General features: G+C 39.9%; 1 protein-coding gene across 1 annotated transcript in view; it reads right to left on the bottom strand.

Annotated features, from left to right (window-relative positions):
- LOC136884644 (uncharacterized) overlaps nt 1-18,888 on the bottom strand; it is a 148,329-nt gene that overhangs the window by 18,836 nt on the left and 110,605 nt on the right. The window contains exons 6-7 of the mRNA XM_068229625.1: nt 14,813-15,018; nt 3,523-3,640 (exon numbers count right to left, since the gene is read on the bottom strand). Coding sequence (XP_068085726.1) covers nt 3,523-3,640; nt 14,813-15,018 — 324 coding nt within the window. The remainder of the gene's footprint in view (nt 1-3,522; nt 3,641-14,812; nt 15,019-18,888) is intronic.

The following is an 18,888-nucleotide window of genomic DNA, read 5'->3' as shown; positions in this document are numbered from 1 at the left end:
ATACGACTTGTGGCCAACGTAACGTATATCAAAATTTTTATGGTCCACCCCTTCTTTATTTTCTCTAAGAGATATCCATTATGGTCCTCCTCTGTAGTGTAGTAGTGATTAGCTGCCACCCCCGGAGGCCCGATTTCGATTCCCGGCTCTCCCAAGAAATTTTAAAAGTGGTACGGGGGCTGAAACGGGGTCCACTCAGCCTCGGGAAGTCAACTGAATAGAGGAGGGTTCAATTCCCACCTCAGCCATTCTCGAAGTGGTTTTCCGTGGTTTCCCACTTCTCCTCCAGGCAAATGCCGGGATGGTACCTGACTTACGGCCACGGCCGCTTCTTTCCCTCTTCCTTGTCTGTCCCTTCCAATCTTCCCATCCCCCCGCAAGGCCCCTGTTCAGCATAGCAGGTGAGAAGAAAAAGAAGATATCCATTATGATTTATTTTATATTATAAAATAATTAGCTTTATATCCTGTATATTTGAAATGTACAACTACATGTTATACGCAAATGATATTGAATTTATTTGCATCGTATGTAACTTTTTTGATGGCTACTAACAATAAATAAAATCATGAATAAAAATATAAAAATAAAATTACTCAAAAACTTAATAAAATTAATAAGCATAATTAACCGAAATGTCCGTAGTATGGGCGCCAGAGTTCACCAGAATGGATCCCTCGAATTTAGATAAGAGCATGATAAACTTTATATCCCAGGGCGTGTACATAATGCTGCGTACTGGTACATCTGCTGCAGGCCTTACCTAACCTCCTGAAAACGAATAAATAGGTAGGAACTGCACCTAGGTTCATCAATAACACTGATTCTAAAATAGCTAACTATATTCTTAACAAAATCCGTGCATGAGCACCTCATCAACACACAAAATTATACATATAATACACACATGAAATATTGCTGGAAGACTCCATATTTACAACAACAACAATGAAAAACAGTGGGAAAACGAAAGCGAGAACTAAACTACCATTTGTAGATAGTCCGATGAACAATGTACATATCTGTAGATAAATACCCTTCACTGTCTCTGTATCATTACTACTTGCTGATTCTCATAATCGGCAGTTATCACATCACACAGATACTGTGCCTTGTAATACTGTGTTCACATATTTTAACACTTGTTGTAAAGATATATACACACGTCTGTCGATCCTCAACATAAATGATGGAAAGTCTGAGATAGCTTTCACCAACATATAATGCCAGACCTCCATAAGTACTACAATACTTAATGCATACGCCCTGCACAATTTGTTGATCAGCCACTTTCCACGAACATACCAAGACTACATTCCATGAACGTTTGAACTCCAGTCCATTGCAGCCGTGTCACTCGAATACCGTATATCCAGCACTATTTCCTACTCGTACAGTGCGTCAGTTGTCCTTCTTGTCCGTACCGAGTGGTTCTCTTACACAGTGTCACTGGTTGTAGTTGTCTTCCTTCTCGTTCCTTTACAATCTCCCTTGTTCCCGCCGTATGATCAACCTTTATAGACATCAACATCCCCCTCCTCTCAGATGATACGTCTGAATTGGTGCTTGCCAGCCAATCATGAGTGAACCTCTTGTCAAGACCAAGCCCTGAACTCATACTTGGTCTCAAGACAATAACAAACGCTCGGGTATATCATATGAGTCATACGAACTTCCCTAATACAACAACAAGCTCATCTCATCAGGCTGGGATATATACATGACTCATGGAATGTCCCGACACAAGTATATCACAACAAACACTGGGGTAGCCACATGATTCATCCAAATTAGCAGAGTTATTAAAGCAATGTTTTCCCACTCGTGCAAAACAAATTACTCATATTTACATATGTGGATATCTTCCAGCTTACAAATATAAATGGCAAAATATACAAATGAAATACTGATAATGATAATAATAATAATAATAATAATAATAATAATAAATCGAATACTGACAATAATATCTCTAACTTTTACATATAATTCGGGGGTGTGATATATGTAGGCCTACTATCACACGTAATATTTTCAAATTGTGTAAATTCAAGTGTACACAAATACGGTACATTACAGTAACCTGCTGTTGCCTAGCAACAATTTGTCCATCAAGTCGATTCAATCTTGGTGCGGCTTTGCAAATTAATAAAATTACATAAAATTACTCATAATAATAAAACTGCCAATTACCGTTTCCTGAGAGAAATAAAGTGTGTGAGAGAGGAGAGACACACACTTTGCCTCTTGTACCACATGTTTTACATTGACCCTATAATAAAAGGAGTCTATACCATAAAGTGCTTTACTTCTTACTTTGACCTCGGCGAAATTATCTGTTATGTCTTCCGAGTCCACATTCCTAGCAGACGGTACTGACGAAACTGAATTACAAACAATCAGCTACACTTTGTCAGGAGATTTGACAGTTATACAGGTGAACAAGTGAGTCATAAATCTTTGGTCATCTTATCGCGCCTCTCCCCCAGGCTAGTATCATTATCAAGCGGAGACGGGGTTGGAGTATGAAGCTGTAACGTTGCCTTACTCGCCACGCAACGCATCAAAACACATTATTTCTTCATTATTACTTTTTTTTCTAAGTTGCTTTACGTCGCACCGACACAGATAGGTCTTATGGTGACGATGGGACGGAAAAAGCTAGGAGTACGAAAGAAGCGTCCATGGCCTTAATTAAGGTACAGCCCCAGCACTTGCCTGGTGTGAAAATGAGAAACCACGGAAAACCATCTTCAGGACTGCCAACAGCGGGGTTCGAACCCACTATCTCCCGAATACTGGATGCTGGCCGCACTTAAACGACTGCAGCTATCGAGCTCGGTTATTTTTTCAGAAATCTGAAATATGATCCAGTTTTAACGTCGCACTGACAAATATTTTATAGAAATTAATATGGCAGGATTATTATATATAATATTAAGAACGGATTTTAACAAAAGACAGGTAATTGTTATTCTGAGTGGAGCCCTGGAGTCCTGGACGTTTGCCAGTCTAGCCAATCTATAGATGAAAATGGAAGTTTTCCTGTTTCTCTGTACAAAAATCACATTGTAATACTAGATTTAACCTTGAAGATGTTTGTGTTCCTGTATCTAAAACCACATTACATCACAGACAGCCAAACCAGATTAATCCTGAAAAAAATGAAAACCTACAACCTGTTTTCCAGTCATTGACCGGGTCAGGGATGTAATGAATGAATCATATATAGGCTGTTAGTACGATGGGGTCGCCACTCCCAAAGTGATTTATTAATGAACGATAGATACTATGAAATGAGAATGGAGAGTGTTGCTGGAATGAAAGACGGCAGGGAAAACCGGAGTACCCGGAGAAAAACCTGTCCCGCCTCCGCTTTGTCCAGCACAAATCTCACATGGAGTGACCGGGATTTGAACCACGGTATCCAGCGGTGAGAGGCCGACGCGCTGCCGTCTGAGCCACGGAGGCTCCCAGATTAATCCTAAACTTCGCTAAATAACTAGAAAAACAAAGACTTACCCTCATCTACATTCAACAGCTGAAAGGTGGGTTCTGTCCCATTGCTTGGCCTGTTCGTGTATGTTATGCTGCAGTAACCATCCTCTTTACGGATACATATGGCGTAGTTGAGATTGTTCTGAAAAGAAAATTAAAGCATTGAATTTGGTTACATGAAATAGAATACCAATAGTATCCTCAATTCCTCATCCACGCTGGAACTTTCACAGAGCAAATTGGATTGGCTATGCTGAACACCTTGATAAGTGCCTAGGATGGATTCCACCTGTAAAAGACAACTATGAGAGATTTATTGGTGCTATAAAAAGCACAGCAAAGAAGTTTATACCTAGAGGCTACCGAAAGGAATATATCCCTGGTTGGAATGAAAACAGTGATATTCTCTACCAAGAGTTCCTTACAACTGGTGACCCGTGCATAGCAGATGAATTAATCCACAGTCTGGATGCTGCCCGCAGGCAGAAATGGATAGAAACAGTTGTAAACCTTGACTTCAAACGCTCAAGTCGAAAAGCATGGTCCATTATAAGAAAGCTAGGAGAGGGGTGTCGGATAGATCGAATTAGTTCTCCAGTAACTCCGGATATGGTTGCAGCACAGATTGTGAACAATTCACAAGCTCCAGAAGATCGGGATCATACTACACGGATAAAACGTGAACTGAAAACATTGAGGGCAACCATTCCAGAAGAGAGTACTTATTCCAAACCATTCACTCCACAAGATATATCAAATGCCTTACAAGGTATGAAGTCAGGCAAAGCCCCTGGGTTTGATGGCATTCACCCTGAATTTTTGTTACACTGTGGAAAATATGCTAGAATATGGCTTGCTAAATTCTACTCTGACATCCTGCAGAGAGGGTCTATCCCTCGGCTTATGAAACGGACGAAGATCATTGCTATCCTAAAACCAGGAAAATCTAACGATCCACCCAAAAATTACCGTCCAATTGCTCTTCTGAGCATAATATACAAACTTCTGGAAAGGCTAATCTATAACAGAATTAGTTCCGTAATTTTTCAAAATTTGCCTGTTGAACAAGCAGGGTTCCAACCAAACCGCAGCTGTACAGATCAGGTTTTGTCACTAACAACATTTATTGAGGCAGGCTTTCAAAAACAACTGAAAATTTCTGTGGCATTTATTGATTTGACTGCAGCTTATGACACTGTGTGGAAACAAGGACTTATCTACAAACTATTACGTGTTTTGCCATGTAAGAAGATTGCACGACTTATTGATAGCATGCTCACCAAGAGGAAGTTTCGTGTAATACTGGGAAATGGCACTAGCAGTGAGAAAACTCTAAACAATGGCCTTCCCCAAGGTTCTGTATTAGCTCCTCTGCTTTTCAACCTGTACATAGCTGATATACCTGAAACTAGCTCTAGGAAATTCGGATATGCTGATGTTTGGGCTCTGGCAGTACAAGATAAATTCATGGAAAACACTGAAGAAACACTGACGGCTGATCTTACCACCTTGGGACAGTACTTTCGCAAATGGAGATTACAACTGAATCCAAATAAAAGTGAAGTTACATGTTTTCACCTTAGCAACAAAATGGCCAATAGTGAACTGAAGGTTCAGTTTGAGAACACTTGTCTTGCCCACAACAGATATCCACAATATCTAGGGATTACTCTTGACAGAACTCTGTCCTTCAAGAAACATCTTCAGAATACGGCTGCTAAGTTACGATCAAGAAACAACATCTTACAGAAGCTGTGTGGAACCACCTGGGGATCATTAGCATCTACCCTACGGTCTTCAGCTCTTGGTCTTGTATACTCTGCTGCAGAATACTGCTCATCAATATGGCTGAACAGCAGTCACACGAAATTAATTGACACTCAGCTGAATCACACTATGCGTATGATATCAGGGACAATTAGATCTACTCCCACTTTCTGGCTACCTGTTCTATCCCATATTCCACCACCTCACCTCCGCCGAGAAAATGCTCTCCTACGAGATTATAAGAAAATAACTAACAACAGTCAGTTGCCAATTCATGGCGACATGAATGATGTTCTTATTAACAGGCTAAAATCAAGACGCCCACCTGTTAGAACAGCCAGAAACCTAGCAGACGCTAACTTTAATCTGCTTCAGGCCTGGAAGCAAGTATGGATATCCAGTGCTCCATCAGAATATCACTATCTACCATGGCTGAAAAACAAACCAGAGGGTTTTGATCTTCCACGGAAGATCTGGACAACTATCAACAGGATTCGTACTGGCCATGGCAGATGTGGCGACTTCCTCCATAAATGGGGAATACTTAATTCGGCAGCGTGCAGTGGTGGTGCTGTGAAGCAAACAGTTCGGCACATTGTGCAGCAGTGTCCTCTCACTGCCTACCAGGGAAACCCAAGAGACTTTTTTCTGCTCTCACCCTTGTGTGTTGAATATGTAAATAATTTGAACCTGTAAATACTTCAAATTGTAAATATTATTTATTATTATTTTATCTGTAATGTGATGTGTTAGCCATACGCTAAATAAATAAGAAGGATGTTAGTGATGGTGGCGATTCTTCTTTCAAGAGGAAGCACAACTCGTCAAACACTTTCTCTTAACTTTCTTTTGCCTACTCGTTTAACGTCGAAGATTTTCGGCGACAGAAGAATGGGAAGCAGCTAGGACTGGGATGGTAGCGGCCGTGGCCTTAATTAAGTTACTGGTGTGAAAATGGGAAACCACGGAAAACCATCTTCAGGGCTTCCGACAGTGGGACTCGAACCCAATATCTCCCGAATGCAAGCTCACTGCTGCACGAGCCTAACCGCACTGCATGTAATGAACACGATCTAATATGTTGAATGGTATTATTGTTATTATTAAATGAAAATCCACAGGCTATTTCCAGTCATTCGACCGGGTCAGAAATGGAATTAATGAAGTCCCATCTAGTGGCGAGGATAGGAAGTGTGGCGGCTTCCGAAGCCTGCCGCACTCCTCTGGGGCATTGATTGACCGACAGTTGAAATTAAATGCTACTGGAGAGTGTCGCTGGAATGAAAGATGACATGGAAAACCGGAGGATCCGTCCCTGTCCCGCCCTCGCTTTGTGTAACACAAATCTCACGTGGAGTGGCTGGGTTTCCAACCACCACGGAACCCAGCGGTGAGAGGCCGGCGCGCTGTCGCCTGAGCCAAGGACATGATGATGATGATTATTATTATTATTATTATTATTATTATTATTATTATTATTATTATTATTATTATTATTATTATTATTATTATTATTACCGTGTTTTGGTGGATCGCGGAAAGGTGAAAGAAGGTACTGGCGTGAATGGGTCTATCTACAATATCAAAATTAAAATAAAACTTGTCCTGAAGGTTGTATTTTTTTCAAAAGCAACGAACTTAACAAATTTTCACTTAGTGAAATAACAATGACAAATTTGGGGATTAAAAACAGAGAACCCCAGAATAGGGAATTTAACAGCTTTGGGGTACAAGCCCCAGATTTACAAGTTCTGAGCTACCAGCTCAAGTTTACACAATTTACAATTTTATATATGAGATATAATTTAGGCAAGGACAGAAATCCCCCAATTCAAGAGCACTTACTCCAAAAGTTACAATCTCTAGCCTTCCAGAGGCACCCCTCACAATTACAGAAAACTTAGAAAAGAGCTTACATGCTCTCCAACATTAACACATTTCTAACAGCCCGCTTAAGGCAACATTATATCAAAAATCTTACACTCTCTGGGCACGATTTACAATGGAAGTTATTTTTACACAGGGGTATCTATTACCCAACCTACTGGGCCTTCGTGGAAAAAAAAAACAGGTTAGATTACTGGCCCGAACATAAAATGAATAGAGGCGTATACTTGCACTCGTAGATAATGAAGAATAAAGTCCTAACGGGGCTCTCGGCCCAGATATACAGGGGCTAATCCCAAGCTACTGAGGTGAATCGAATGAAGATTACTTTAAGGCACACTCAGAAAGACGACGCTCAAATGAGACAAGGAAACTTGAAAAGCCGTAACTTATATTCCCTCAGGGAAGGTTCGAGAGAATTCTGGACTAATCCGGACACACCTACTCAATTTTTATTAGCTAATTCAAAGTGAACAAGAAATGCGAGATTTGTTGAAAATTAATTACAAAATTCATGATTGGCCAGATTCAATGAAAAGGAAGTGTAGCCAACCGAAAAAAATGAACATAGATTCAGTTATGAAAATCTAGGAATACGAAACTTCTTTAAATTATAAGTTCTTCCACCTTGCACCAGAGTGAATGACCAGAGTTTTTGAAATGACATCTATGGAGGAAAGTTTAAACTTCTTGAAGTAAACAAACACAAAGCAAATAAATTCTGTCAGTTTAGACAACTTCACAATAACACAATTACTTAATACTTCAGTAGTGACGTCTTCAGATTAATGTCACAAATCACTGTAGTAGCAATTTCAAATTTTAGTCGATAGACGAGTTCATAAAGGCGCTTCTGTTGGATGTGCGAGGTTGAGATGTACCTCCTGGTACAATTATTATTATTATTATTATTATTATTATTATTATTATTATTATTATTATTATTATTATTATTATTATTATTATTATTATTATTATTATTATTATTATTATTATCCGCCTCTGTGGTGTAGTGGTTAGCTGGTTAGCTTGATTAGCTTCCAACCCCCCGGAGGCCCGGGTTCGATTCCCGGCTCTGCCACGAAATTTGAAAAGTGGTACGAGGGCTGGAACGGGGTCCACTCAGCCTCGAGAGGTTAACCGAGTAGATGTGGGTTCGATTCCCTCCTCAGCCAACCTCGAAATGGTTTTCCGTGGTTTCTCACTTCTCCTGCAGGCAAATGACGGGATGGTACCTAACTTAAGCCCGCGGCCGCTTCCTTCCCTTTTCCTTGTCTATCCCTTCCAAATTGTCCATCTCCTCACAAGGCCCCTGTTAACAGCATAGCAGGTGAGGCCGCCTGGACGACGTACTGGTCCTCGTCCCCAATTATATCCCCGACCCTAAGTCACACGCTCCAGGACACTGTGCTTGAGGTGGTAGGGGTGGGATACCTCTCTGAGACCGAGGGTAAAACCAACCCTGGAGGGTAAACAGATTAAGAAAGATAGAAAGAAAGAAAGAAAGAAAGAAAGAAAGAAAGAAAGAAAGAAAGAAAGAAAGAAAGAAGAAAGCTATATTATTATTATTATTATTATTATTATTATTATTATTATTATTATTATTATTATTATTATTATTATTATTATCCCAGCAATAATAAAAATCAACTCATATCCTCTTTTTCTTCTACTTGTTTGACGTCGCACCGACACAGATAGGTCTTATGGTGACGATGGGACAGGACAGGGTTAGGACTGGAAAGGAAGCGACCGTGACCTTAGCCAAATACAGTAGAGACAATACACGACACTTCTGGATTTAGCCTTGTTAAAATGGGAGACAATTCGCAAGTGGCGCTCCTAGTGGTGTGACCTGGAAATTCGCGCTAAATTCAAATATCATTGGAAATGCATATACGGAAATGGATAAATAAATTACATCTAGAAATAAAGTGTTATTAAGATATTAACTTCAAAGTTGGTAAAGCAATTCTGGATAAACGAATGAAGAATTATTTAGCAGGTTATTATTTAAAGATTGAAATTAGACATGTTATCAAGATGTGAAATGGACTGCTGTGAAAGGGCTTGATCTTTCATTTATGCATTAGGCCTACTTTTTTAGCTTTAGCATTCCTGCCTGAAATTTTACGGATAATTTGTCTTTTTTTCTAATTTAAAAACATTGTATCATCACATTAATACACTCCTCAATAAAAATATCGGCACACGTGGTAGAGTGGGTCGGCCTCCGGATCCCAAGATAGCGTGTTCAAACCCGGCAGAGGTAGTCGGATTTTTGAAGGGCGGGGAAAAGTCCATTCGACACTCCATGTCGTACGATGTCGGCATGTAAAAGATCTCTGGTGTTACATTTGGTATTTACCCGACAAAATTAATTAAATCTCAGCCATAGACGCCCAAGAGAGATCCGGATTACTCTGTCTGCCATCTAACGGACCTAGAGTAAAACGGAACGTCGAAATTGACGAGCAGACAGCCAGATGGCGTCAAATCGAAATGTCTGCACACGGTAGCTGAGGCCATACGATTATTATTATTATTATTATTAACATTTAAGAGTTGGTTAAATTTTCTCTTAACTTGAATTCTGCTAACAGAAAGAAAATCTATACATGTAGCCTCAAAAACATTCAAAATTTTCCTATAAGCAATAGTTGCCATTACATTAGAGTAAAGCAAATTTGCATCATCATTTTGTTTCAACAAAATATGTACATTTCTTAAGTCACCCATATTTTCTTCAGTGCTTGAAAACGCATTAAGGCATTCCAAATGGGGTAACTTGGAACACAAGCAGCCACACACACATATGCATATGCATTTTCCTTAATTATATCAAAACCCACAGATCACACCTACAACACATCGGTATGGAAGGTTAACTGCTACACTATACAATAAAATAAACTTATTATATTTTAAGTCACTTAAAATATCGGCCACGCCGTTCAGAAGTTTAGGAAGTACTATAAAAATCTCGTGTCACTTGAAGAATATATATACAAACACAATATTAATTTACATTTTCTTGTCACGAGGGAACGGAAGACCGCAAATCCTTCTTCTCTTAATAGTATTATTGCAGCCATACACAGCACATATCTTTCCACTCAAGTTGAGAGGAGATACTATTTACCAGTTTACTTATGTCAACTTACTGCAAACGCATAAATATCGCCAAAAACTTCACAAACAAATACACGTGCTCTTATGGCAGAATCATTAATTCCAGGTCACTCTGCTAGAGAGAGCTCTAATCGCTGTCCCTCGATATCTCGCGGAGTATCGCGTATTGACTCTATTGTATTTGCCTTAACTAAGGTACAGCCGTAACATTTACGTGCTGTGAAAATGGAAAATCATGGGAAACCATCTTAGGGGCTGTAAATCAATCAATCAATCAATCAATCAATCAATCAATCAATCAATCAATCAATCAATCAATCAATCAATCAATCATCTGCATTTAGGGCTGTCGTCCAAGTGGCAGATTCCCTATCAGTTTTTGTTTACCCAGATTTTTCTTCAATATTTTCAGAGAACTGAGGAATGTATGGAACATTTCCCTCGATAATTTATTAAAATCCCTTGTGCTCCTCGTCCTCTAAATGAATATTTACTCCAATCTGTCCTCTTGAATTCCAACTTTATCTTCATACTCTCCTACTTTTGAAAGCTCCACTCAAGCTTATTCTTCTACTTAGTCATTCCACGCCAACTCTCCACTGACAGCAAGAAACATACCACCTAATCGGGCAGCTCGCCTCCTTACTCCCAAGTCCTCCCAGCCCAAAGTATGCAACATTTTCGTAACACTACTCCTTTGTCGGAAATCACCCAGAACAAAGCTGCTGCTCTCCTTTGATGTATTCCAGTTCTCGTATCAAGTAGTATATACCGGGTGGTGCAGTTGCCCCTATTTTTTTCCCGGACATATTCAACCAGTTGTGAATTAAATGTCTCTTAATCCTATCTTGCGCAATATCTTACGGAAATTTTATGTGCAATTAGCCCAATATAGACTTCCCCTCACAATGTTAAAATGGTACAAGAGGTAATAAGTGAGGCTCATCCAAAAAACACTGCAACATTTTATGTAGAGCGCAGCCCAATACTGTAGTCATTTTTACGAGATGTTACTGTACTGTACAAACCGTAGCCACCCCTTTAGCTGTCGGTAGAGAATTGCGCACCTGATTGCTTCAAGGGGCCATTTTCTTTCGATAGAAAAGGGTAGTCACGGTATCATAGAAAACGTAACAGCTTAGGACCAATTACACATATGTCAATTCACCGCCATTTTGTATAGTCTCATCACATCGAAATTGATAGAAACGTGTTTTTCACAGTATTTTACACTCTATGGCACGCAACTTCTGTACAGCAGATGTGATAGCTTACGCCATGAAATTACTACCGTTAGAGCATTGAAGAACGGCATAAAACCGGGTCATAAGGCTGTGACACATTAGTAAATTTTCGAAGCGAGACCTTTCGCTCTCCTCGTGGATACAGAGTTATGAGGGTTGAACTTTCACGCTGGAAGTAACTAGGCGGAATTATGCACGTCAGACGTAGGCCTACCTGGATAAGCTACATGGAGCAGTGAGGTCTCGAAACATTACTGAGTCATGCCTTTTATTTTATTTTATTTTATTTTATTTTATTTTATTTTATTTTGTACTCGTTTAGTACTCACCTAGGCATCCTTTACGAAGACTTGACTTTTCTGAAGTCTCAGATGTTCTTCTAAGGAAGTTATAACAAATAGATATATTAATTAGCACCACGTAAGCACCAACTACGGAAAAATTCATTGCGAATACCACCTGAAACATTATGCTGGACTCATTTAACCAAGTTATAGGTTCATACCCTACGCGTAGGATATGGTTTAAACTATCTGGGGTACCGGGAGAGTTGGCCGTGCGGTTAGGAGCGCACAACTGTGAGCTTGCATCCGGGAGATAGTGGGTTCGAACCCCACTATCGGCAGCCCCGAAGATGGTTTCCCGTGGTTTCCCATTTTCACACCAGGCAAATGCTGGGGCTGTACCTTACTTAAGGCATGGCCGCTTCCTTCCTATTCCTAAGCCTTTCCTATCCCATCGTCGCCATAGGACCATCTAAGTCGGTGCGACGTAAAGCTAGTAACAAAACAAAAACTATCTGGGCTTAAGAGAGAGATGATTCTTTAGCATACTGTGGTGTTTGCAGCAAGGTAAATCTGTTTACACACTCGAGTTCAGAACTTGTAACCTAAAGATCAATTTCGAAGCGATAGCGTAAATTATTCCATTATTACAGAGATACGAGACATGCTCTTTGTCGCCTGGAGTGGCTACTTGGTAGCAATCGCAGCCAACATGTGATTTTTCGAGGGGTTCAGAGTTCGAATTTAACTACGAGCTTTTTTATACTGCTAAAGGCATCCGTAATTAAGGTTTAATTTATTAAGGTTTAACATCCATAAGTCTCAAAAGTCACTTTTCACCTTTACAAAGTAAGCATACATCAGAAACGAATAATAACATGCGACTTCAATATGGCAAACGGCTACAACGAATGAAGTGCACTGCACTTATTGTCAACATCATGGACACACCCATTCAACCAAGCAACTGCGCACGTTCGACTCGAAGAACGTACGGCGCATAAAACAAGACATGGTACTTTTTACAGCAAAGAGCGAACATCTACTTTACGGTTAACGCAAAAGCAAATATTATGTATTCATGGGATGTTTATGTGAATATGGTACTACTTTATGCGGAAGTAAGGCAGAATTCACGGGAAGCCAGATTCTTGTATCAAGAACGATTTCCTGGACGAAGGATGTCAAGTGCAGAATAATTTCGAAGTGTTGAAAGGCGGTTACGTGCAACGGGGTCATTTCATACATTCTCCCCCGTTCGGGATGCTCCAGTGACGTCTGGGAATAACGAAGAAGCTGCTCAAAATGCAATTGCGTACAACCCGCAAACAATCTCACAGGCCATTGGAAATTAGCTGCACGTCAGCCATGTAACTTTACTGCGCATATTGCACCGCCATAAATTCCACCCCTACCACCAACAACTACACCAGGCATTTCATGGAGATGACCTTCAAAAACGGATGGAGTTTTCGCAATGGATATGATGATGTCCCTCTTTTACCCCAACATTTTGCTGTCCCACATTTGCCTCGTTGACCCTATTATATGAATTCCACCTAGAATAGTTATTGAATTTATTTTTCTAATTTTAGACTTAGGATGTAATCTTTTAGTTTTAATCTATATTAAGTTATATTATTATTATATTATATACAGTGTGTTAAGTTTGATTATTAAGTTTGTATTCAGTATTAAGCCGCATAATGTGGTTAAGTGTAAGAGAGGGCCAAGAGCCCTAACTTCGCCACAAATAAAGACATCAATAAATAAATAAATAAATAAATAAATAAATAAATAAATAAATAAATAAATAAAAATTCGAAGTTGATGCGGATTTCTTTCTTTCCTTTTTTGCTAGTGGCTTTATACGTCGCACCGACAAAGATAGGTCTTATGGCGACAATGGGATAGGAAAGACCTAGGAGTTGGAAGGAAGCGGCCGTGGCCTTAATTAAGGTACAGCCCCAGCATTTGTCTGGTGTAAAAATGGGAAACCACGGAAAACCATATTCAGCGCTGCTGGGATTCGAACCCACTATCTTCCGGATGCAACCTCAGATTTGCATTAACGAAGGAGGTAGTCATTTTGAACAATTGCTTCACTAATCGAATAGCCATGTACAAGCCCATTGCACCTCTGTCGGTAATAGCTTATTTTACTGCAAATACTGTAGCTCTTTTAAGAGCTACTAAACAACGAACATGAACGAGTACCTGCTACATGAGAACTGATCATGATTTAGATTCATCTTCAATAACGCGGCTCACACGTAGTGTAGTGGTTAGAGTGATTAGCTGCCACCCCCGGAGGCCCGGGTTCGATTCCCAGCTCTGCCACGAAATTCGAAATGTGGTACAAGGTCTGGAATGGGGTCCACTCAGCCTGAGGAGGTCAATTGAATAGATAGGGGTTCTATTCCCTCCTCAGCCATCCTCGAAGTGGTTTTCCGTGGTTCCCCACTTCTCCTCCAGGCAAATGCCGGGATGGTACCTAACTTAAGGCCACGGCCGCTTCCTTCCCTCTTCCTTGTCTATCCTTTCCAATCTTCCCATCCCCCACCAAGTCGCCTGTTCAGCATAGCAAGTGAGGCCGCCTGGCCGAGGTATTGGTCATCCTCCCCAGTTGTATCTCCCGACCCAGAGTCTGAAGCTTCAGGACACTGCCATTGAGTCGGTAGAGGTGGGACCCCTCGCTGAGTCCGAGGGAAAAGCCAACCCTGGAGGGTAAGCAGATTAAGAAAGAAAAACAAGAAAGAAAGAAAGAAAGAAAGAAAGAAAGAAAGAAAGAAAGAAAGAAAGAAATTAACCGTTATGGCGAGGGTACTGACCTCCAAGCTCAGGGCACGAAGAGCTCTGGGCACAGATACGTAACAAAACGAGAGCGAAAGCCACTAGTGGCCGTTTTCGACAACGCTGGCTAGAGATCACCGCTTTCTTAAAATTCTTACAAAGATGAATGAACATGTAATATGTGAACAAATGTTGATAACTCCTTACCAGATAACCGGCCTGGCCCTGATAGTTGAAGCTCTCGATGGTGCCTCTCACTCCTGTATAGTACTGCAGACAGTTTTTGGGCGCCGTCTTGGCGTATCCAGGTCGTAGCTGGGTAACTTTGATGCGGAACATCCTTGGAAATGAGCCTCCCATGGACAACACCGACAATCGATAAGGCCCCGTCGTGGCATCCACATCCATGTACACTGAAAAATAATAGTTCATTCTTTCAGTTCCCCTTAAGATCGGTAGTAGTTAAAGGGATCAAGCCCGAAATAGACATTTCATACATTTTTATTCTTGTTACAGAGGGGCTGTCAGGATCAGATTTTCAGTATGCGCCAGGTAATTGAAAAAATGCTACGAGGAATAGACAGTTATGTTTATGTTCCGTAGATCTAGAGAAGGCATATGGCCAGATGACGGAGGGAAAAGATGTTCGCCGTACTGGATGTTGTCGGAATTAAAGGTAGATTATTAAAAGCAATCAAAGGCATTTATGTTGAAAATTTAATGGGCTGCTGTGAGAACTGATGATAGAATGAGTTCTTAGTTCAAAGTACTTAGAAGGGTTAGACAAGGCTGTAATCTTTCACCTTTGTTGTTCATAGTTATGGAATATCTGCTGAAAGGTATTAAGTGACAGGGAGGGATTCAGTTAGGTGAAAATGTAGTAAGCTGTCTGGCCTATGCTGACGACTTGGTCTTATGGCATATTGTGCCGCAAGCCCGCCGTCTAATATCTTGGAACTTGAAAAAAGGTGTAATGAGTATGGTATGCAAATTAGACTTTCTAAGACTATATTGATGTCAGTAGGTAAGAACTCCAAGAGAATTGAATGTCAGATTGGTGATAAAATGCTGGAACAGGTAGATAATTTCAAGTATTTAGGATGTGTATTCTGTCAGCATGGCAGTATAGTAAGTGAGACTGAATCAAGTACAGTAAGGCTAATGTAGTGAGCTCGCAGTAGCAATCAAAAGTATTATGTAAGAAGGAGGTCAGCTCCCGGACAAAACTATCTTTACATTGGTCTCTTTTCAGATCAACTTTGCTTTACGGGAGTAAAAGCTGGGTGGGCTCAGGATATCTTATTCATAAGTTAGAAGTAACAGACATAAAAGTAGCGAGAATGATTGTTGGTACAAAGGGGTGGAAACAATGGCAGGAGGGTACTCGGAATGAGGAGATCAAGGCTAAGTTAGGAATGAACTCGATGGATAATGCTGTACGCATAAACCGGCTTCGGTGCTGGGGTCATGTAAGGCGAATGGAGGAGGATAGTTTACCTAGAAGAATATGGTCTCTTTTATGTTATTATTGTTTCGGTTCCCTTATTATATTATACATCACTCCGCAATGTTATCCCATGGAACAGATTACAAGTGCATAAGAAATGAGTTGGTTCGTTAGCGTGTACAGTGTTACGCTCTCTTTCTTTCTTGTAATGTGTTAGCTTTGTAGGTTGTAACTCTTTAAATTCATCTCTCAGAGTTTTTTTAACATACTTCATGCGGAAATCTTCATTCCTTCCAGTAGCGGCCTGTGGCACAAATGGCAGGTGAGACTAATGTGGGTATTATTATCTATATATTAAAAGAGTTTACTAAAAACAACTTTGGCAAATCCATCCGTCCGTTCTAGGGGTCGATTTGCTTCACTTTTGCTTTATTCTCTCCAGAATTACCTGCCGGTGAATAATTGGACATTGATAGGTCTCTAAGTTCATCCAATTTTGAGTAATCATAGAATCAAGTCATTAAATTATCACTCCAATAATTGCAGATGAAGGCTTAACATAACCCACATTACATTCTGTACTTAACAAGTTGCTAAGAGACTAACAATTTCATTAATATTCTGATTGTGCGATTTTCATCCTTAATAATGTCATTGCATGCAGTCATGTTTGATTACTACCTGTCAATCCAAGGAGTATACACTTCCTCTGATCACAGAGGAATACTATTCTCAAATCAAATCAAATAAAAATCTCTTTATTTGCAAATGAGGTGTCTACCTCGGTGGCAAATGGTACTCTAAAATAGATTATTGTCAAGCACTAAATATTAAATTAACAAGAGAATAAAATTTTCCTATAATACAATATTATATAATTTACGCTAACAAATTTTTCTATTAAACACACAGCTCGTCCTTAATAAATTTACATTGTTTACAAAATTGAACTTATAATATTTCCTGTACTACTTACAAATATAGTCAACTGATATACAGTATGTGGAATTACTTCAAATGATACTGTACAACTGGTATAAGATTAAAATTTACATTGCATTTATTTACTCTTTCTTTTCTTTACCCATTCTGGAACCTAAGTAGCATAACGACCTGCTGCGTCTTAACCAGAGCCCCTTTTACCACCACTTTTCAGAGTTCCTGAAGGGCCTTCACAGCTACCGTAGCGGTCCCAGGGCCCTCGAAGTCCCCACTGTACTTCACCCCTACAGGCAGTCCCCTACTTTGGCTGTCCAAACTCCTTAGACCAGGGGATGGAATTAATTTATTCACACACATTTTTTATTTACATTAACCTGCACTGGTCGAATGCCCTCTAACATTTCATTTATTTTCTCTGTTGCTGTTTATTCTCTTTTTGAATATCTGTACGGATTTTGGAAAAGGATCAAACACTACCCCTGGTAAACTGTTCCACTCCTTCACACCCTTCCCAATGAATGAAAATTTACCCCAATCGCTTCGGCTAAAATTCCTTCTAATTTTATACTTGTGGTCAGTCCTGCCGATATAATTATTTTCCAACTGAAGCCTCTCACGGATATCTCCCCACGCTTCTTCTCCTGTATAGGCTCTATATAATCCTACAAGTCTAGTTTTCTCCCTTCTCTTACTTAAAGTTTCCCACCCAAGTTCCTTTAACATTTCTGATACACTACTCTTTCTCCTGAAATCCCCTGTTACAAATCTTGCTGCTTTCCTCTGCACACTATCTATTTCTTTTATTAGATATTCTTGGTGAGGATCCCAAACACTGTTTGCATATTCCAATAATGGACGAACCATACTTAAGTAACTTTTCTCTTTTAATTCTTTGTTGCATTCTTTAAGTAGCCTCATTATGACATGTAACGATCTGTATGCTTTCCCAACAATGTCATCCACATGACCCTTCCAGTGCAAATTACTTTCAAATCTTACACCTAAGTATTTGCACTTGCCATCTTTTGGGATAACTACCCCATCCAAAGTATATTCAAATTCAGTTTTAAAACTCCTGTTTGTGAATGTTGTAACAGTTGATTTGCCTCCATTAACCTTCATGTTATTCTCTTCAACCCATTGTTGGATACTGTCAAGGTCCCTTTGTAATTCTGAACAATCCTCAATGGTATTTATTTCCCTATAAACAATTATGTCATCTGCATACAATCTTATTTTTGATGTCATATTGTTCCATAAATCATTTACGTATATTAAGAAAAGTAACGGACCGATTATACTACCCTGTGCAATTCCCTTCCAAACTTTCTCTTCCTGCGATACGTTAATTCCTACTTTGACTTTCTGAACCCTTGAATTTAGAAATGTTTTTACCCAACGTGTAACCCTTACGTCCAATCCTATTCTCTCCAATTTCTTTAATAATATTCCATGTTCCACTCTATCAAAGGCTTTGGAAAGATCTATGGGTATGCAATCTAACTGGCCTGCTGAATCCAATTGATCTGATATGTCCTGCTGAAATCCCACCAATCTCTGCTAGATACTCTTTGATTATCTAACCTTTTCCACATCCAAATATATTCAACAGATGGCAGAGCGTTTGCATGCTTACATGCTCCTAAGAGGAAGCATTCTACGTACAAACAGACCCCATCATGGAATACGCCTTAGACATTATCTGGGAACACCTATCGAACGCCTAGCTACTCTAGAAAGAGTTCTCTGCCTGGCTAAAAACGCTCCTTCGAGACTAACCTATGAGCTCACAAAACAACCGTTCTATATACCAGGTGGTCCACCAGCCCCTTGCGATCCAGTTTTATGCATCCCTTCTCATTTATTATAATTTTGAAAGACATCGGTCTCTCTT

The sequence above is a fragment of the Anabrus simplex genome, chromosome 1 (genome assembly GCF_040414725.1).
Source record: "Anabrus simplex isolate iqAnaSimp1 chromosome 1, ASM4041472v1, whole genome shotgun sequence".
In the NCBI taxonomy this organism is placed as follows: Eukaryota; Metazoa; Arthropoda; class Insecta; order Orthoptera; family Tettigoniidae; genus Anabrus; species Anabrus simplex.
Note: the sequence above shows the minus strand (reverse complement) of the source record. Positions and strands in the feature narration are given on the sequence as shown.